At 41.1% G+C, this 22,557-nt stretch overlaps 2 protein-coding genes across 3 annotated transcripts; both read left to right on the top strand.

Annotated features, from left to right (window-relative positions):
• The first annotated feature begins 2,249 nt into the window (after positions 1-2,249).
• On the top strand, positions 2,250-8,527 carry LOC145459510 (noelin-2-like). 2 transcript variants are annotated; one of them, XM_080338169.1, is made up of 7 exons: positions 2,250-2,563; positions 3,950-4,117; positions 4,561-4,710; positions 4,765-4,946; positions 5,300-5,522; positions 7,228-7,313; positions 8,063-8,527. In XM_080338169.1, the coding sequence occupies exons 1-7, from the start codon at positions 2,276-2,278 to the stop codon at positions 8,163-8,165; spliced, it is 1,200 nt and encodes a 399-aa protein (XP_080194295.1). In that variant the 5' UTR covers positions 2,250-2,275; the 3' UTR covers positions 8,166-8,527. The 2 variants fall into 2 exon arrangements, with proteins under 2 accessions (XP_080194295.1, XP_080194294.1); XM_080338168.1 differs by having other exon boundaries at positions 2,256-2,563; positions 7,228-7,400.
• A 7,012-nt stretch (positions 8,528-15,539) lies between these two features.
• Positions 15,540-22,476, top strand: LOC145458391 (serine/threonine-protein kinase 3-like). Its single transcript, XM_080336748.1, has 9 exons — positions 15,540-15,887; positions 17,847-18,007; positions 18,615-18,734; positions 18,798-18,953; positions 19,014-19,160; positions 19,544-19,644; positions 19,703-19,824; positions 20,323-20,398; positions 21,019-22,476. Exons 1-9 carry the CDS (start codon positions 15,747-15,749, stop codon positions 21,453-21,455), a joined length of 1,461 nt encoding a protein of 486 aa, XP_080192874.1. The 5' UTR covers positions 15,540-15,746; the 3' UTR covers positions 21,456-22,476.
• The last annotated feature ends 81 nt before the right edge of the window (positions 22,477-22,557 follow it).

Here is a 22,557-nt window from a genome sequence, read left to right as displayed (position 1 = left end):
CCGGAGTTATAGAATATGACGTATAAATGCAACTATTAGCCTACTGTGCAGTGGGAATTGCAAAATATTTCCTATTGTATGGCACATTTTAGACTTACTGAAATATATGGTGTCTTATTCGTTCGGGCATGTGCAATACATCTGAAAATTAAAAATCTGCTACTATTAACGCCGGCTATATGGTATAATATTCCAGTGGTTCCCAAACTGTGGTACGCGAAACTGTCGCGGGTGGTACCCGAGTAACTTCAGCATACTGGTGAATTTGTGCATTTTGCAAGTCGACAAAGCAAGCTTTCTACGTAGTGTCGAAATGTCATATTCGGAAATCCCTAGGCCCACTGGAAACTGGACTGTAAAAGTGACGTAATAGGCCGAAGCCATGTCTCGGTTGCTGAGACTCGTCGCGCGACATGACTAAGATTTTACTATTCAGTCTAAACCACTTTTCATAGTTGACGCTTTGAAGTGCGGGTAGCAACTGCACTGCTGCAATCAAATTCGTATTCCCCCGTTTAATCTCAAAATCAACACCTTGATGTAATTATCGGATACCCGACTACCATTGTTCCACGACTCACGAGTGCATTGTGCAGTGCACTGCACATGTAGACATTCTATCATAGTGATTCTGTATTGAACTGCCCGGAACTTGCTAGTTGTACCTCGCGGCTTAATAGGGGCTCGTGGATACTATTCTAAACGTTCAATGTTCATAAATCTTACTTTATGGCAGCTGCAAGTATGGATTTCACCGAAAATTTCCGACCGAAATCTTTTTCTGCGCTATGCACGATTACGGTATAGCCAATTATTGGCTCCGCTGACAGGATATCCGTCATCATAATTGAAATAGGAATATGACGTTATCTATTTTTCTCCCTGATGTTGTTTCGGCATATACATACGGTTACCATACGTCCTCTTTTAAGAGGATTTGTCCTCTTTTTTGAAAGTGTCCTCGGGGGACGGCCAAATGTCCTCTCTTTTGAGATTTTGTCCTCTTTTTAGAGAATTTTGGATAAATATATGGCAAAATCGACTTAGATACAGTAAATCAGCACCGAAGTAACGCTCCGGCGGGCATTTCGGGAGCTGGGCCGGGAAGTTGATCTTTTTTTCAGTCAATCGACAACGAAGTGGGAAAAATTTACAATTTTTCAGGATTTTCCTCCGGTTTTGCAAGTTTTAAAATTTTGAAAAAGTGTCCTCTTCGCAGATTTCCAAAATATGGTAACCCTAATATACACCGATTCATGAATTGATATATACACAGTTTACACACACTCGATCTGTGCATTTTATGCATACCTAAGTGCATATGGTGTGTATATGTCGCAGGAAAAAGAAAGTGCAGATATAACCGTGTTAGGTTTTCTAAGTATTGCATCACCCCTCCGGCCATTCTAACCGGAAAATGCTAGACGTAGTTTATTTTGTCCTTGATGTTTTTTGCGGCATATACACCGAAGGTGCAGATATAGCCTTGTAAGGCTTCCTAAGTCTTGCACCACTCCTCCATGCCATCCCAGTAATGCATGAGCGCCAAAGCGGGAAGCCACGGATAACAGTGTTACTAACCAGGTCTTTGGTCTGACCCGGCTGGGGGTCGAATTCATGACTGAAGTATTCAGTGTGCGGGATATCAGGCGACATATCCTGCTCCCATATAGTCATTCAAATCTTGATTTATACGAGATATAATTTGATTGTGCAAGTGCAATCATGTGCAATGTGCATTGTATTTTCCTGTTAATCGCAGTCATATTTTTTTGCTTGCGTGCGACATAGCTTTTACATTTTATCAAATTGCGATTCGTGTTTTCGCGCTTATTCAGCCCCTTGTGAGACAACTATATGATTACGTTTATGGAGGAGAGGTCTAGGTCAGTGGTTCTCTTGTAATACACTGATCGAAAACCTGTCAATTCTACAAGTCGGCAGCTACGGAATCAAAACAAAGAAAATTTGCCTATGGTGTAAATTACCATAGTAGTCGACTAACACCATGAATACCACAAACAACAACAACAACCTGTCAAATCATCATGGCAGAGTTGCTACATGTGGCATACAAAAGCCGTCTCGTTCTAGCTGAAAGATCCGCGACCAGTAGCTACAAATGCAAACCAGACCAGCAACACTAATACAGAGTGACCATAAATCAGATGCATCAAATGGGTTATGAGAGTTTCAATTTAGCCCGCAGGCATACAATCTTGATCAATCAAGTCAAGTATGCGGTTGCATCAAATGATGATTTGTAACTAATCGTATGTCAATACTGCGACATTCGACGCTACCGTGCGCGTACGACGTATACATATTACATATAGGCCTAGATATAGACATAAGTAGCAATCGTATAGCAGGTGAGGTGTGGGTTGAGATAAAAAATCAGAGTTGCAGCTATCGAAAACCTATCAATACACTAATGAAGCAAGAAAAGACGCGAATTCCTAAAATAAAGAATGCCTATATCAAGCAATTTCGGTTTCAGAGTAGAGATCACCTTTGTGATGCTCCAATACCACAGGTGGAATTTTGTTGGAAAAGCAAAAGGGTGAGAAATATTATTTAGTCTGTTATATTAGATATACCGCTGAAGTAAAGTATAATTCCAAATCAGTTAAGTATATATACTATAACTATACTATAACTATATATAGTTATTTGACTGAATAATGAACACACATAACGGCTGTGTCGATAGAATATTCGCTATTATTTATATCTCGTGGAATTGTCAACTTGTCCAGTTTATTATCATGCGATGTGGATCACAGCCGTGAGCCAAAGGGTTATAGTACCCCGCATAAGTAGCCTATAACACCAGACATTAAAACTACACATCACAATTGCGACGATAACTTTGCTCTTTGCGGCATTTTCACTAGGGATGGTGTGAACGTGAGGTTCACGTTCGCGTTCTGTGTGTGAACCTCAGAAATTTAGAGGTTCACGTTCACAAACGAACCTTGGTAAGTTCTGCACTGTGAACTTTTTTCATATATTACACTTTTCACCTCATCATAACATCTTTGATTGAAATTATTCGCATTTCAACTGCGAGCCACTCTATGCATGGCGCTGGCAGCAAAAAAAAATCAACTCTAATCGAGCATAGACCTTGACAATCTCAAAAATTTCACTTGCTTTGTTACAAAAGGTTGCTCGAAAGATCCAGCTTTCCGTTTGTGAATATTTAGTGACTCTCTGTTGTGAGCTTGACTCGCAATCACACAACATCAAGAGCGAAATACACTACATGCAGGTAGTCAGCGAATGATGGTTATTCATCCAAACAATGAAATTAATATTGTTGTCTGATGTAAAAAAAATCGAGCAGGCGTACGGGATCAATTAATCTTGACTTTATATGTTTATCGTACCATAAAATCCAAATCCTTGCGATTGGGGTATTGGCTACTGCTGTATTACTTTTTAATGGGGTAATATCGGTAGCAAGTATAGAAACTCGTTTTACACCCTGGTCACTTTCAACGTAGCAATACTCAGACGCCAAATACGTTGTCCAGTCTGACCTATACCGTTATGGCGTAAGCATATATTCCCTTGCAAGTCCTCGTCGAAATTGTTGGCAAAGCGACGGAGGATATTGATTTCATGATAATATTATATCATTTGATTGCCCAGTTGATACATTTGGCGAAGTTCAAAACGTCAGTATGTACTTCAGCATTGTGGCATTATGTGGCCCGAGTCGTCGCTAGGTACCGTGCACATTAATATAGCCTATCACTTCACTGAAATATGGGGTTGGAATTAGCAATATGTCGTCACGTGACGTCATGGGGTTCACGTTCGCGTTCACACAGAACCTTTCCAAAAGGTTCGCGTTTACACGAACCTGAACCTTTCAGAGGTTCACACCATCCCTAATTTTCACGACGAAGTGATTTTCCTATAACTACATTATCTTGCTTAGATGCGGAACCTGCGATCAATCGCTTTTGTCATTTTTCTCTCCTTGTATTGCTTATCCCTAATGGCATTGCTCATGACGCGGGACAAAATCCACGGTATCAGAGGATTGACGACTTTTGTGAGGCAATCAAAGTGGAGGCTGAACCATTTACTTAAAAAGAGAGCTCAGGTAAAGCGGGTGAGAATTTGCAAATGCTCTATTCCCTTCACGAACCACGACCTGTGTTTAGTCATGGTGCAGAATTTGTCACTTATTGCGTGCCGTATTACGAAACCAATGTAACACTCGTATTGAATTGACGACACTCGATTGACGGTATACTCTTTTGTACAGGATATTTCATTAGCAGATTAGCTACACGTGATAGCAAACCGTTATTGCCGTCATTGTCACAATGGTCCATGTAAATATAACTATACCTGATCATTGTGATGTAACATTAAACTGGGTCAACTGAGAATTATGTCCGTTCCTCCCCCTATACCTGAAATTAGATGGGATCATCGACGAGCTCTGACTCCTGAACATTGAACGATATTGTCAGGGTGGTGACTTTATATCACTTTGATTAATCTCGTTCTGAAGCTGATGTGCTTATCTATATCCTGTAGGCAAAACTTCCGACAAATTCTACCGCGGAGCGTGCTATCGAACGCATTGCGGAAGAGCAAGACGTCGCCCAGAGTCGCCTTATTGCATCACTATCAGAACCTCACGTTCATAAAAAGTTCACAAACAGTGCGTTTGGCGCTTGGATGAAGGTGCATATCACATTATGCACATTTTATGAATATGCCTTCCTAATTCTCCTTCAGGATCCAAACTCTACGGATGATAGAATCTTCGTGATGGACAATTACTATCGCAACAACAAAGTTGTAGTCTATGATTCGATGGAGCATTTTATGGCGGGCTTTGAGCCGGAAACGCATACACTTCCGGTGGACTGGGGTGGTACCGGGCACGCTGTGTTAAACGGTCACTTATACTTTAACATGTGGGTATATGTGAGGCCTAAAACAATACGTATACAGTCATCCACACCACGGGTTCAATATGCTTGCAAAATGCTAAAATTTCCACGGTGGAGCAATTGCCATAACCTGTCACCGAATAAAAACTAATTTTACCTAATCTAGATAATATCGTACAGGCCATGCATGTTCTGTTCTTGTTCGTTCATGCAAGCCAAGTTCTGCGCAGTGGTGATTAACGTACGAACGATCAAGTTAAACTGACGTTATTGTCTTTGTGGTTGCATTATAAGTGATTACGAAGTATACTTGAAATCGTCTCGGCGGTTGTCCCGTCGCGGATTGTGCTACCGTAATTCTATATATACCTTGGCAGGTACAACACATCAATCATATGCAAATACAACTTTGAAAGGCGATCACTAGTACGCTCTAGTAACCTCCCGAATTCCGGATTCGGAAATCTGTCTCCTTACCAATGGGCTGGAAGCACGGATATTGATTTTGCCGTTGATCAAGGTGGCGTAAAAGTAATTTACGCCACGCCAAACAATAATTGGAATATCGCAGTATCACAATTGGAAGAGGAAAGTTTGAAGGTAACGCTTAGATCGGCGAGAATATCGATCGGAAATGTGCTAGCTATTAGCAAATCATTTTGACCGCCACTATAGCCGGCCTTGAAACAGTAGCGATTCACAAATTTTGTGAATCTGTGTGCTCTTCCATTGTGGAGTATACCTAAGCATACTTCACGGCAATATATACGTTCTGAAGATGCACTGTACCATTTCATTGCTTCTAAACTATTATTTTGTCGTTGGGGAAATCTATATATGGGCTCACTACGTCATTTTATTGCGACCTGGCGGTATACATTAATTCAGTACTTCCCATCAGTAGGCCGCGAACGTATTTCTGGTGGGTCGCGAAGAATTTATAAATGTTACAGTTTTTTATTCAATTTTCCAAAAAATTCCAAACACGGTTAGACGGGCTCATACCCGTTCTCCTGCTCGGAATTAAACCCAGGCCCCGCGCTTACAATAATTTGCGAAACAGATTTTCATGACAGTCATTTTGATAGGAGTGCGAAATTGGGCAGTGTGTTTTCGTGTATGCCTTGAAATTGGGAACGTTGATTGGACAATGCAATCCAGCCCGATTGTAATTGGCAAACAATACTCGGGACCCTTTTACGTTCGACGTAAACGACGAATGACTATGTTTGAATACCCACGTACTCGTTTGTATAATCCACCATTACGAGCATTCTTGTCAGCTTGATACACTCGTATACTCAAATTGTCACGCAATTTCACTTGTAAGCATCTAATTTAACTCGTCACTGACACGACCTATTGTACGTTGAAATATGTTCTCATATGTTCGGTCATATTCATATCTCATGGTTGGTCGCACAATGAAACATTGCGGTAAGAGTAGGTCGCGAACTGAAAATAGTTGGGAAGCACTGTATTTATTGATATAATGTCTGAAAAGCCCCGACCGACCAGCAATTCCCTACTTTTGATTGTACTGCGTTACCACTCTTAGGAATAAAGTAATTCGAGATATTGAAAATCAGCGAACATATTTCAGCAACGATAACACGTCCAAAATGGCCACGATTTCGATCAAGTATCTTTGTAAACTTAAAACATTAGTGCTGGTGGGATAGGCCAATACCATTACTGCCAAACCGTTCACAGACTCGCAATTCATAAAGACGTACTAAAGTTGCACGGTTCCAATTTGATATCGTGCACGTCTATTACGAGAAAATGAATACATTGTTCGTTTGAGCGGGTCCCGAATGCGGACGCTAGTACTAATGTCATCAGGGATATCTAGATATCCCTGAATAATTCCCAGTAGCGTTGTATTTAAAACAAACGGTGTTTTAAAACACTTTGTTTAAAACATGTTTTAAACAAAGGCCTTTTAAAAAAAATTGTGTTTGTTTTAAGTTGTAAAATTATGCCATTGTGTAAATACTTTCCGAAAAACATGTTGTATGAGCTTACGGACATATATTGACATGGGATGATCGGAACCCTCAAAATAGTCGGTTCAACATTAATAGTACAGATATTTCGTCAAATGAGCTATATTTACCCTATATTTTCAATTGTTAATATCAATCCACTATGACATCACAATTGAATATTCGCAACGTCATGACTTAAAATAAACATTAAAAAATATGTTTTAAATTTGGGCCTTTTTTAAACATGTTGATTTTGACATTGACATTGATCTTTGTTTTAAATGCAACGCTAATCCCCAGAGTATACACTTCAGGTTAAACAGACATGGTATACGGACTTTCGGAAGAGATCAGCAGGGAATGCTTTCATCGCCAATGGAGTTCTGTACACACTGCAGCGGTATGATGTCCACGTAACAACCTTGAACTATGCATTTGAGTTGAGAACGTCGCGATGCTCCTGGCCTAAAATTCCAATCGAGATCAGGTGATTTCTGTTTTCATCGCTAAACTCACTGTAATTTCTGAGCTTTTTGAGTCACTGCAGCTGCAATGAGGTCAGCGACGTGAAGCCCAGATGAACCACCGACACTGAGAAACCTGGCAGAGCCGAGGCTCGAGCCAGCAACCATTGCACACTCAGCCATGCACCCGCTTCCCCACGTCACCGAGATAAATTTGTCTCCAATCACGCACTATCAAATATCAATACGGAAATCCAGCTTTAAACGAGCTTACGCGGTATACTTACACCTATACAGTCCATCCTCAAGATTACCGGACCACGACTGACCTATCGATCTCGCTTCCCATGACATGCCGCCCTATTTCTTGTCGCATTCTTCTTCTATACTATCTTCTTTACTTTCATTCAGTGTGCATGCCTCCTCTTTACATCGCCTAGGCCACGGTGGGTGTCAGATTCCATAGACTACTCCTTGTCGCTTCGACATCTTCCTGTCTTTTCATTGTATCGCATTTTTGTGGTGTATTGAACTGATAAAATTGCTAATAAACCAATGATGATGATGATGATGATGATATTGCCAACCCATTATGCATTGTGCATAAATGAGAACCGCAATGACTCTGCTTCCACAATCATGCAGTATAATATATTTCGTTAATGGGATACTTTTAAATGATTAGGTATGGAGCAATGTCCAGTCTGGATTACAACGACAACGAGAAGAGGCTTTACGGATGGGATAGAGGGCACCTGGTGTCATATCAAGTCAAATTCATCACGTAAACTCCCGAGGCAAAGAAGACAGAACTGGAAAATTGAGAATTAAAGGCGTACATGGGCCTACTACACGCATCCTGAATGACCGGCTCCGCATAAAAGTATATACTACACCACCGAATGTTGCATTATTACAATGGGCGCTGCAATTCAGAAATGTTAGTATTCGAAATATGATAAAAATATACTGTGATAATTTGCAATAATAATCCGTTCAAACTCAAGTCATGCGGCTCATGCCACCATAGAAAAATTTCTAAATAATTTAGACACGATGATACATGACTGTGTTTATGTTTATTTCTATTTCTATTTATATATTAGAATTATACGAATAAATTTTCGAAAACGGTTGGACCAGCGCCAAAGTGTTTAGTGTTTACTGAAGGATGAGACACTGCAGAGTGAATATTGTATTATTTGCATTGAAATAGAAATCATTATGGACATCATGGATTGTGGTACCTAATACGTCCCCCATTGAGATCCATGCGACCCCTCATTTGGTAATACCGAAAGGATTGGCATCTGATTTCCATCGCAATAGTACGTACAATTGTACGTAGGCTATACAATATAGCCTATATGCGCACCAGGCATTATCTGAATCTTAAATTTCGAAATCCGAATCCATTCTGTTCCTTATGGAGATTTCAATATCAAAGTTCGTATAAAGATCCGATGATATAGGCTACGTATAATCCTGCTATTTAAGATATGTATCAGATGGATAAAGCAATGTTAAAATATGAACCGCCTGATTGTCCTGGTTCGGATCCAATCGTCTGACGAGCTATAACAATCCAATCCTGCTTCCGATAAACGTACCGGATACCTGTCTGATTGGAATCAAATCCGGATCACCCTACGTGACTCCAATATTATATAGATTACTACCATCGGTTGGTCATCAGTATATGTAGACACTAGAGAAGAAAAACTCTAGGCCTACTAGAATTATTTCATTGACCTGTAGAAGAAAAATGCTAGCAGCTAAAGCGAGAATTTTAGATAGAACATTACTGAGCTACATAACGAATCTTCAGCAGTGTGTAATGTGTATGGATAACGTTCTATTAGGGTTACCGCAATTTACCAAACGTCCTCCTTTAGGAGGATTTGTCTTCCTTTTTCAGGAAATTGAAAATGTCCTCCTTTACAGTTTACAGGCTAATGGACAGGGTCATCTGAAAATCGGCATAAATGATGCTAAATTGGTAATGTGGACGTTCGAGCGGGTAATTAGGGAGTCGAATCATAGTGATGAACGTTTTAGTCAACAACATAGAAGTATCGTAAAACGAGGGTAATGCAGAAGTCAAGTGTCAAAGTGATGAACTTTTTTTCTTTTTCTTTTACTCAACACCATAATATTTCCATTGAATATTACAAAATCAGCTCCATCAATTTCCTATAACTCACTTTTAAAATGTCCTCCGGTCCGAATTCCAAATTATGGCAACCCTACGTTCAATGATATGTATATCATTGGTCAGGTTCAAGCCCCAACCTTTTTAGAGACTACTTGGAGAATAATTTCTGACTCGAGGAACATTTTTTTAAAATAATAACTGATTTATTTTTCTAGCTATAGATAGTATAGGCCTAATAATTAATCAATGATGATTATTCAATAGTCGTCAGATTCTATCGTAATAATCCTAATCGCAATATTCGTGATATCATAGCCTGTATGGAGGCTATGGTCAAATGATATGTATGTATAACAACCAAAGTAGTTTTGTTCATTTTACACATTTTGAGAAAATTAACTTCATGTAAAAGTTTTAATTTTCTGTCGACATATCATGATCATGGCTAACTTTGAAACAATGTGAAAAAATTAAATAGCATCAGTATATTAACATTTCCATCATTTCAAAACACCACATAACTGCGATACAATGAAAAGATAGGAAGGTGTCGAATCGGCTTGGAGTAGTATTTGTAATCAGACACCCACCTGAGCCTATAGGCGGTGAAGAGAAGAGGCATTCACACTGAATGAAAGTAAAGCAGATTAGGGTTGCTATATGCATCTGGTCAGTAATATTTTAAATTAATTCTGTCAATAATATCGGTTCTTTCACATGTTACTAGTTTTGATCCTCTCTCCATCCACATGATCAGAGTTAGCAATAGAGCTGATGCTGGAGGATGATGTCCCTCGATAATGTAGGGAACGTAATTGTACATCTTTAAGACATGTTCATGTCACACCGATAAATTATTTATCAGCCTCTAGTGCCAGTGCGCACCACTGAGCTCTACGGTGGTTTCCAACCTTTTATGGTCGCGACTCCATTTTCAATGTTCTGTGGCCCGCCAGCTCAAAATTTGTTTATGCTGTTTACCAAAAAAAGGTCAGCGCTTTTGCCCAGACCAAACCACGACCTATTTTAAATGCTGATTAAGTTCAACATAAAGGCAAACAACCCGCAGGTTAATAAGAACCACTACCTTTGAATAAAGCATTTAAACGGCCTTAACCGACTCTACAAATATATACCATTCTCCTATAATTTAGGGCTACCATACGTCCTCCTTTTTAAGGTTTTTAAAAATGTCCTCCGAGGACGCCTCTATGTCCTCTTTTTGGGCAGTTCGACCTCCTTTACAGCTTTCACAGCTAAGATAATGGATAGATTCGAGTGAAAATGGTCATAAATGACGCTAAATAGGAAATTGGTGGTTCGCTCGAAAGCGACGACCTTGTCTTTTAGTCCCACCATATTTTTCAGCAAAAATAGCGAATTCCCCTGATTTCAGTTTTGATCAGCTAACTTTTCTGATTCGGTAAAATTGTCTTCCTTTCCCTATTCCAAAATATATGGTAACCCTATTGCGATTACAATTTTCAGTAAATTTCGGTTATTTTCATTTATATTTGATTGCAGTTTTTGCAAGGGGGTATAGCAGGGTTGTAACCAAGTCACAAGGCTCCGAGTCACAAGTCAATCTCACTTTTATCGTTTTGACTCGAGTCAAGTCGTGTCATTTCAATTCACCACCGAGTCAAGTCCGAGTCCAAGTCAGCGAGTAGAGGGTCGAGCCCGAGCCACTTTTATTAACTCTGTTTGGTGATATCGAATGTTTCGCATTTATAATATACCAATTTTCCTCACTTTTAGCAGTTTCTGGTCGCATATTCAAGTACCAGTACCAACAGACGAAATCCCAATAGTGTGTTGGCTTCGGAATTACAATTAAATGTCGGTCTTGGCCGTCTGAGTGTCGAGTCAATGACTTGTTTCGAGTCATGCGCAATGACTCGAGTCCAAGTCGAGTCAATACACATATTGACTCGAGTCGAGTCGAGTCATTTCCGTATTTTGAAAAAATGACTCGAGTCAAGTCGAGTCATCAGAAAACCGTGACTCGAGTCGGACTCGAGTCGAGTCATGACTCGAGTCATTACAACCCTGGGGTATAGTCTCTACATTAAAAAATATATGTGATGCTAAATCGCCCACAGCGTGAAAAAAGTTTTCATGTAGCATAAATCTGCCTAAAAATAATGTTGTTTATGTTGATTTACGATAAAATTATGAGCCTATACTTCAAGCCTTTAAAATTCCGGACATTTCAGCTTATTTTAGAAATTCCTCCCGGACGCAGTTTGAAGTGAATAGTGAAATTCCCGACATGTCCGTTAAATTCCGGACGTGTGGCAACCTTAAAGCAGATAATATACAAAAGGAAAACGACAAAATGAGGTGGCATGTGGCGGATGGCGATATCGATATGTTAGGCTTTGGTCCGATGATCTGGAAGGCTGACTAGCGTTCCTTTAGAACAGCGGTTCTCAACCTTTTTGTCTCCGCGGACCCCCCTTAAGACAGTCACGGACCCCCGTGGACCCCCAAGTTTTGGATCAAATATATCTCGATTATCGACTAACCGTTATCTGTCTTGTGCAAATATCGACCTTAATATGCTAGCGATAATAGCAATCAGGATGCTAACAATCCCAACGGATAATTCGATGGCATGGAAGGTTATGGCTGTCGAAAAGAGAATTGTCCAATATGAAATTCGAAGTTATACACAGAGCAAACACCACTAATGGCAAGTAAATCGCGCGAAGCGCGAAAACTTTTTTCCGTTGACTGCGGCTTTGAGCCCTTCTTCAATTGCGTTGACCTCATTCTAGTTTGAGAACCTCTGTCTCAGAAGAATGTGAATGGTTGCAAATACTTCGAATCGAAGTCACCCTGGTGGACCTTACACTACTCCAACTTCCTATTTTTTCCACAAACCCATACAGAACATCTCTAAACAGCAATATGTTTGTATTAGTAGGCTATTGGCAATTAAATTGAGTTTGCACTGTATTTGATTAGGCGGCTATTCTGGTTATGTGAGTCAAGAAGTTTCAGAAGTAATAAAGTGAAACGGCCTCGTGTTTTCCCAAATTATGAAAAAATATGTTTCCACCATTTTGCAAATTTCGAGGTTTCGCGGACCCCCGGTTGAGAACCGCTGCTTTAGAAGAAATTGCTTATATTTTGACTATTGACTTGAATGCGGACATGCTCGACGACTGTCGGATTATAGCCGACGGGATGCTACTATTGGGGTCCGGCATACTTGACAAAGCAATGTGTTTTTTTTTGTATTCTGTACTGATCATATGGTAGTTGCTCTTCTTTGACGAGCGTGTGCCGTACTGGTGCGCTTTTCAGTCCGAGGTGACGTAGTCGTTGAAATTTTAGGGACTGTGGCCGCAATGAAACAGATACATAAACTTGGCAATTTCTAGCTTCCTCGTGTCTTCTGTGTTTAGATAACCAAATCTTTCGAGTAGCGATTTATCAGTTGCGCATCCAGGCCGCCAAGATATGACCGAAAATAATGAAAATATGACAAAAACTTGATTTCCTATCATTATTGTTAAAAATGGATCTCAGATTTTGAAACAAGAAATAGACATAAACTACTTCGTTTCCACCGCGACGATGTAAAGAAGGCTAATATAGAGATATCTCTCCATCGAATTGCAGTCTTATGGTGATTTTGAAACGATAAAATTGTGATCAATTATCTGAACACCGAACAACCAAATGATATTAATCCCAGGACTTAACTCTCTCCTACATCGGAAAAAAGGCCATAAGTCTGTTTCGGAAATTGTGAATACGGATACCGAAAACAAACTTTCAGACCCGGCGGCCATCGCGAATCACTTCAATGAATATTTTTGTAACGTAGGCCCTAATATTGCTTCTTCTATTCCAAAACCTGTGTCGGCCAGGTCAGAGGTGAGATCGATATCCCAGTCAATTGTGCTTGAACCTACGACCAAATACGAAGTAGAAGTAGCCATCCACAAACTGAAATCGCACAAGGCCGTCGGCTATGACCAAATCCCATCATGATTTTTAAAAATGATAAGCCTGCACATCGGTCAATATATGGCCCATTTTTTCAACTTCATGATCGAAAATGGAGTCTACCCAAGCTATCTAAAAAAAGCCAGAGTAGTGCCTGTACACAAAGCTGGGGATAGAACTAATGTCACCAACTACCGTCCGATATCCGTTCTCCCATGCATCAGGGTTGTATTCGAAAAGTTGCTCCTCTCCCGCCTGTCCTCATTCCTCGCCAAAATGTCTATCATTTCCCCTCAACAATTTGGCTTCCGAAACAAACACCAAACCGCACATGCCCTCCTAACAGTGGCCGAGCAGTATTATGATATCTCAGAGAAGCGAAATGTGGGATGTAGCATTTTTTCTCGATCTAAAAAAAGCGTTTGACTGCGTGGATCATAAAATTCTCATCTCGAAATTGGCGCATAACGGACTTCGGGGCCCACAACTTGAGCTCATGAGAAGTTACCTCACTGGACGCCAACAAATGGTTGCGATCTCAAACACCTTGTCCTCTCCTCACCTGGTGACCTGTGGTGTGCCCCAAGGCTCAGTACTTGGACCGGTCCTCTTCACCTTATATGTCAACGACAATTTTGAAACCTCCTCCTTGAACACCACACTGTTCGCTGATGATACTCACCTCCTCTCTTCCGCATCTTCTACGGCAGAACTGGATGCCCTGACTGGGGACCAAATGCCTAAAGTCCATGAGTGGACGGCCCAGAACAACCTTTGCATAAACGCCTCGAAAACCCGATTGCTGACAGTAAATTCAAAAAATAACCTAACCGTTAATATCGCTGGTCAGCCCGTTTCCAACACAGATAATGCCAAATATCTCGGGGTTTTACTGGACTCGAACCTGTCCTGGAAGAGTCATATTCAGTCCCTAGAAACTAAATTATCACCGAAGTGCGGCCTGTTCTACAGCCTTGGGCGTTTCATGCCAGCATGGGTTCTTCTGATACTCTTTAAATCCTTAATCCAATCGAAGTTACTTTATGGCATCCTCTGTTGGGGGGCTGCCAGTAAAACTGCACTCAAGCCACTGCAGAAACTACAGCATAAAGTACTCCGAATCATAGCTAGGGCCCCAAAGGGGCCTGGCTGCCCATCCAATAAGTCGCTGCTGAAGAGATCCGGCGTCCTAAACATAGAAGATATGCGGAAACTAGAAATCGCCAAGTTTATGTATCAGTTTCACTGCGGTCGTTGCCCCGAATACTTCAATGACTTCTTTACCTCTGAATCAAAAGCGCACAGGTAGGCTACAACACACGCGCGTCCACGTCGTCCAAATATCATATGATCGACCGAAAAGATCATCGCTCTATCAAATATGCCGGACCTGATGTGTGGAACAGTATCCCGCCGGCCATCTGGCAGTCGACGAGCATGTCCACATTCAAGTCGAAATACAAGCAATTACTACTAAATAAAAACAGTCCATCCTCAAGATTACCGGACCACGACTGACCTATCGATCTCGCTTCCCATGACATGCCGCCCTATTTCTTGTCGCTTCCTTTTTCTATACTATCTTCTTTACTTTCATTCAGTGTGCATGCCTCCTCTTTACATCGCCTAGGCCCTAGGCCAAGGTGGGTGTCCGATTCCATAGACAACTCCTAGTCGCTTCGAAATCTTCCTTTCTTTTCATTGTATCGCACTTTTTGTGGTGTATTGAACTGATAAAATTGCTAATAAACCAATGATGAATGGCAAAAACACGAAACCTGAAATATAAAACACTGGCAAATATGGCAAGAACTAGAACGATACGTCATTCTGGCAGATCTTCCTAACACTTTCTACTTTTCTAGTCAGTTCTGTGTGTGGGAGGGGTATAATGTATTCTAGACCGTTAAGTGCCCAGCTCTTTGATAGTATCCTCACTATCGTGTCCTGTGGGACGGGTAGTGTTGCAGGTATTTATAATTCACACTTGACTATGAATGTTAGTTTTTTATTTAGTGAATGCTAAGTTTCGCGTAACGCCGTAAAGCTTAAGGTTTAAACAAGTCTTTATCTGTTTAGTTTACAGGCACACTGCTCCAAGTGACTTAATATGACAGATTATTGTCGGAAAATGACCTTAGGCACTTGAAACGACCGTGTTGCTCGTATGCTGATCTGCACTGCAAGCTCGAATACATATATAAGATACATTTTCGTGAAACATCTGTGCTGTGGCTTGATTTGAACTGTGACAATGGATACTAAACGCCCATTTAAAAAATTGAGTGAAGAAACTCTAACAAAACAACCGGATGAAGTTTTTGATCTGCTTGAAAAATTAGGCGAAGGATCATATGGATGCGTTTTCAAAGCAATTTACAAAGAAGCTGGACAGGTAATGCGTTGTATACCGGGCTCGCGTACTGGCTTACTTGAAAAGTTTATATAATAGCAGCTCAATCTATGGCAAGTTGTGATGTTGAAGCTGAGTGTAAGCCAAAAGTATTTGGGCTTATTTAGATTTGATTATATTATTCAATTGTATGTTGCCAATATATAACATTGGCAGCAAACTTGCGAATGAATCATGTATAGTGCTTTATGCTACAAAAGATCGAATGATTTCAAGTGTCAATTATTTTTCTTGGTTATACGCCTGATTGGAAACAGTGGTTGTTTTCGGCAATGAGTTGCGCTTGACAGAGGGGTTTCTTACATAGAATAATTGGCACTTCTTCGATGGCAGTCAGAGATCGAAAAGTGTTCACCATGATCACGAATGAATGTTTTCCATGAATACGAATAAACATTTATAAACGTCAAAATTATTGTTTTTGCGTTTGGAGAGGGTTAGGGGAGATATTAGGGTTGCGGGAGGGGGTTATTAGGGTTGTGGGAGGGGGGATATTTGGGTTGTGGGAGGGGGGTATTAGGGTTGCGGGAGGGGGATATTAGGGTGGCGGGAAAGGGATATTAGGGTTGCGGGAGGGGGGATATTAGGGTTGGGGTTAGGGGGGATGTTAGGGTTGCGGGAGGGAGGATATTAGGGTTAGGGTAGGGGATATTAGGGTTAGGGAAGGGGGATATTAGGGTTGGGGGAAAGTGGGGTTGGAGGTGGATTAGGTTCAAAGTTGGGGTTAGATTACCCCAAACCGTGGTTTAACCCATCTCCCTTTCCCCCAACCCTAATATACCCCTCCCCCAACCCTAATATTGGGATACCCTAACCCACCTGCAATCCCGCTTACCCAAACCCTAATATTCCCTTCCCCCAACCCTAATATCACCCTTCCCCAACCCTAATCTTGGGATACCCTAACCCCAACTTTGTCCCTAACCCACCTCCCCTCCCCCATCCCACAACCCTAATACCCATCTCCCGCAACCATGATATCCCCCTAACCCCAACCCTAATATCCCCCTTCCCACAACCCTAATATCCCCCCTCCTGCAACCCTAATATCCCCCCAACCCCACCCTAATCTTGGGATACCCTAACCCCAACTTTGTCCCTAACATACCTCCCCTCCCCCATTTCCCCCAACCCTAATATCCCCCTTCCCCAATCCTGATCTTGGGATACCTAACCCAACTTTGACCCTAATCCACCTCCAATCTCCCTTTCCCCCACCCCAACCCTAATATCCGTCTCTCCAAAGGCACACAAAAACAATTTATTTTGACGTTTATAAATTTTTGTTCGTGTTCATGGAAAACATTCATTGGTGATCATGGTGAACACTTTCCGATCTCTGACTGCCATCGAAGAAGTGCCGAATAATTAAGGAATTGAATGCAAAGTTGCGCGTGACGTTACCACCAATTCCACTCTGGGTTATACGGGTCCCTCATGCTTTGCCTTGTCATTGTAACCCTTTATTATGGGTATAAGGATGGCTGTAGTGTCGGCATGTGCCAGACAAGGTGCTTGCCTTTCTACTTCGAAGTTTGAACATATATCCACGAAAATTTATTTGCCTAGCAAAATTTTCGAAATGGCTACACACCTCCATACCATATTACTGAAAAATAGCTTGTAATTTCAGATCTCTATACGATTTGTACTTCGTCATTCTGGTACACATTACTAGATATTCTGCACATTGAAAATTTGATATTCACGAACGTCTAATGCTTCATATGATTGATATAACCCTATTAATACGGCTACACAAACTAATTCAATAATGATATTTTTATTATAGATATATTATAAATAGTAATTTATAGAGTGATAGTGATGTACGATACCTACACTAGAGTGTAGGTTCAGCTACAACTGTTTTAGTTGGCCCATGGCTATACACCACTGCCACTGCGATATGCTGACTCAATCAATAACTTGAATTTTCAGGTCGTTGCCATTAAGCAAGTACCCGTCGAGTCGGACCTGCAAGAGATAATAAAGGAGATTGCTATCATGCAGCAATGTGATTCGCCATATGTTGTAAAATATTTTGGCAGTTACTTCAAGAATACGGATCTATGGATTGTCATGGAATATTGCGGCGCCGGGTAGGAATGATATTCTACAAAGCAAAGTTTTAATAATAGACTTTGGCATGAAATAGATTTTGGTTGAATCGAGACAATTTTCATCCAAACTTAATTTTCAAAAATATTTGTCAACAGGGTTGAAGTCACAAGGTTCCGAGTCACAAGTCAATATCACTTCTACAGTTTTGACTCGAGTCAAGTCAATTCATTTTCAATTCACCACCGGGTCAAGTCCAAGTCAAGGAGTGGAGTGTCGAGTCCGAGTCATAGTGTTTGGACTCGAGTATAAGTCATTGTGTTGACTGTTCGGTTCCGAGTTAATGTCATGTGAAACCCACTTTTACTACTCTGCGCGATGATATCGATTGCTTTGCATTCATAATATACTAATTTTCGTCACTTTTACCAGTTTCTGGTAACATTTTCAAGTATCAGTACTGAGAGACGAAATAATAATAGTGTGATAACTTTTGCTATTCTTCGAAATTACCATGAAATGCCTGTCTTGGGGTAGACGCAGTCTCGAGTCATATGGCTTGGTCAGACTCATGCGCAATGACTCGAGTACAAGCCGAATCAATACACAAATTAACTTGAGTCGAGTCATTTTTCATTGTACATTCAGGTCAGTATCGGACATCATCAGGATTCGTAGAAAAACACTGGATGAAGAGCAGATCGCGACGATTCTCAGAGATACTCTGAAGGGGCTCGAATATTTACATTTCATGAGAAAGATACACAGGCATATTGCGCCTTGTCACGCATCTGGATTTTAATGGTATTGACCATGTGGCTGTCTTTTCAGGGATATCAAAGCTGGGAATATTCTGTTGAACACGGAAGGCAACAGTAAACTGGCTGATTTCGGGGTGGCCGGTCAATTGACTGATACAATGGCAAAACGAAACACTGTGATTGGCACTCCTTTTTGGATGGCGCCCGAAGTCATCCAGGAGATAGGGTACAGAAATACATGCTTCTCCGAGAGTATATTTGTGGCTATCACTTTGATTTGATTCAGGTACGATTGTGTAGCAGATATTTGGTCTCTCGGGATCACAGCAATCGAAATAGCTGAAGGAAAACCTCCGTATTCTGACATCCACCCGATGCGTGCAATCTTCATGATCCCAACCAATCCTCCACCTACATTTCGAAATCCAGAAAAGTGAGTATAAGAGTATAAAATTACATTGGGAGAGTGAGCCCCGTTGGGTTACATCTCGAGTGTACCTGCATTGCTGTGCTACGAGTAATGCCCCACCAGGTCCTGGGCTCATCACAAGAATCTTAGCCGTTAATGGTATTGATGGGGCTTGGTCAACGACTGACATGGTACTTTCTACCAAGGTTCCGGGGACTTTCCCCCTAGTCAGGCCAACTTGGTGGCGAGACTAGGAAAGCAGGTCTTCCCAATGCTCTTACCTGAATCTTTGTGTAGCTTTATATACCAAAGCATTCCGAATTAATAGCATTTGAGGTGACTGGCACTGTCATGTTCAGTGGTTTTTTTCACGAAATTATTTTGGTAATATTCAATGTCCTGTACAGGTGGTCGATGGAATTTATCGATTTCGTCACCAAGTGTCTTGTCAAAAGTCCGGAGCAGCGTGCTACCGCCACTCAGTTACTCCAGCATCCCTTTATCAAAGGTGAGCCCGGTTGCTCGGTGTGGCTGTGTTGAGTCAAATTTCTCTATTCTCCTTCCAGCTGCAAAGCCGGTAGCGATCTTGAAAGAGATGATACAGGAGGCGATGGAGATTAAGAAGAGAAAGGAAAACGATGGTGTGATGGATCACAGTGATAGTGGAGAAGAGGAAGACGATGATGAGGTGATCAATACATGTTAATGTTATAAGTTTGTTGTAATTTTTAGTATCCATGACTTGGAAATGGGCACAATTTCTATTTTGAATGTTACTATAATTGAGATATCAAAATGAGACTTGACACTCTTCAATAGAGTGAATTACCTCATCTCTCGTCACTCTCGCCCAGATCTAACATTTTGTTCGTCACTTGCCCTCACAATTGTAACCGGTAAAAGTTTCTAAGTTAGTTAAATACTGCTATTGAGTTTATCAGAGGTGTTCAGTAATCAAGTACTTTAGAAGTACTCCAAGTAGATTTTCCTTACCAGCACTTCTTCCTCAAGTGGTTATGATTTTAGACTACTTACTACTTGACAGTTTTCTGTAAATCTACATGTAAATCTTCTACTTGAGTACCGACGGTGACTACTTTGACCACCTCTCGAAATGGCTGCTTGTACTTGTAATCAAGTGAATTTTACTTCGACTTGAGTAGCTATGAACAACTTTGTGTTCCAGGTTGACACCAGCACGATGATAACGCCCGGAGGCTCCACTGTTGACGGTGATTTTAACACCATGGTGACCACTTCAAGTGAGTATTGGAAATCAAATTAGTTCCAAATCACTGTAACCGTTTTAAACACATGACTGCCTAATATGTTCATCACTCCGACTCGAACATTCATATAAATTTATGAGAAAATTATGCATTTATTACTTTAGTTATTACCAAATTGTTACTTAGTGAAGAAAGCTATTCTATAAATAATTGATTCCGCCTATATAATATTAAACATATTTCTAAAAACATCACTTAATTACTAAATTTTGTGCTAAATATTAATGGAATAGTCGTATTACCAGCCAAATAAATTTCTAACAAACCTATTGCTGACACAAGCGTATGACAGTCGTTTATGGTTGTTGGTAGGCCTAATTTCTAAGATTATCTCCGCCAGATCTTTTTTCATCGATGACCACTGATCAGAGAAACTATGTTTCAGGCCCACCAACATGAAAAACTGGATAGCTTCTTTCTGTAACTAGAATTTTTAGTAACGTATCAGGAAATTTAGTTCAATTTAAAGTAGCTGGAGTCCTAACAAATTCAGTATAATATGCTTTCCCAACTCCTACTCCATCATAGAGAATTTGACTAAACTATGACTCCAGCCCCACAGCCCAGCTAGTAATTGAGCTTACGTTACCCAGGCAACGCCACAATGATCGAGCACGGAGAGAGTACTCTCGAATCCAAGATCGGCACCATGATCATCAATGAAGACGACGAAGACTCGGGCACCATGCAGAGATTTGACACGGGCCCGAACCCGAATTCAGATTCCGGCGGCAACGACAGGCCGCAGTTCATGGACTATTTCGACAAAATGGAGAAGAGCGACTCCGGTTCAAATTCAAGGTCCACCGCTCTCGCCCCAGACCAGGCGTGGAAGATCAACAAGAACATCACCGAACTGGATTTCGACTTCTTGAAAAACCTTTCCTTGACCGAACTGCAGGGCCGGCTGAATTCTCTGGACCCGGAGATGGAGAAGGAAATCGAGAACTTGCGCAACAGGTATCGTCTGAAAAAGCAGCCGATCTTGGAAGCGGTTGAGGCGAAAAAGCGGAGGCAGCAGAACTTTTGATGTTTGTCCTGTTGTTTTCTTTCTCAAGTTTTACCGAAGCTGAGGCTGCACTGCAGTGTTATGCGTGGGGCGCAGGTGAAGATTATTTCAGAGATGCATGGTTGAAAAATATTCCAGAAACTGAATATCACGGCGTCGAAGAAAAAGATAGTGGAATAGCATTTTTCTGCGCTGGTGTACAGAAACGGAATTACTGTGTTGTCTAGGTGTCGAAACTCAATTTGCTCGCAGGCCGATTTTCTAGTTTTTGATGACGTCTCAGGCTGCAGCATCAATAGTAGGGTGTTCGATGTCTTTCCAAGTATGCCTTATTTGACAGGACCTCGCGAAATGATATTCCACGCCCATTGTGAAAATGTGATTTACTGTGTAAGAATTTGCGCCTGGCCGCACAATGTCCTCTGTTCCGTGGCCCGCCAATTTAGACCCCTGATGTAGGCTATTTGTACTCGGACCTATTGACGTTTTGATCATATATATCGGCGATTTTTTTCATTTCAACTCTATTGTCTATGGATCAGCGTGGTATGTTGCTATGTGTGGAAAAGTATGGATCATCTGAAGCTGCTATTTAGAGATGTCAAGTTGTATATACTCTTTCACTTGTCATACTTGGCTGACTCAAAGTCGAAATAGTGCGCTAATCATTGTCGATTGTGAGACGTTGGACACATTGGCTAATAGGATTTTTTCCCAAGTACTTGACCCATATGACTAGCTGCAGACGGGGTATCTTGGCACGTCTCTGCAGTGCAGTCTAACACAGGTCAACAGTTCAATGAATGTACACGGAACCATGCACCCTATTCACAAGTAGGCAGTATCAACCACTACATCCCCTGGGGGTAGATGTGGGGAATTGTATGTAGCAATAGGTAAAGAATAGATAGCCATTTTGTGTAATTGTATTGTCATGCAGGGTATGGGGTGATATGTCACCATCTCGATCGAATTGTACTGCTCTTTATCATCATTGATCTTTTTTCTCTTATTCTCAATAAATGGATTCATGTTGCTACAAGTTGCTGACTGCCGTGTAGCACACCAGCTTTCTTCACAAGATTCACATATAGCTGACAAACACATCGCCATGTGTTAAATC

The sequence above is a fragment of the Botryllus schlosseri genome, chromosome 16, assembly GCF_051294905.1.
Source record: "Botryllus schlosseri isolate E-star chromosome 16, Bs_hap1, whole genome shotgun sequence".
NCBI classification, from domain to species: Eukaryota; Metazoa; Chordata; class Ascidiacea; order Stolidobranchia; family Styelidae; genus Botryllus; species Botryllus schlosseri.
Note: the sequence above shows the minus strand (reverse complement) of the source record. Positions and strands in the feature narration are given on the sequence as shown.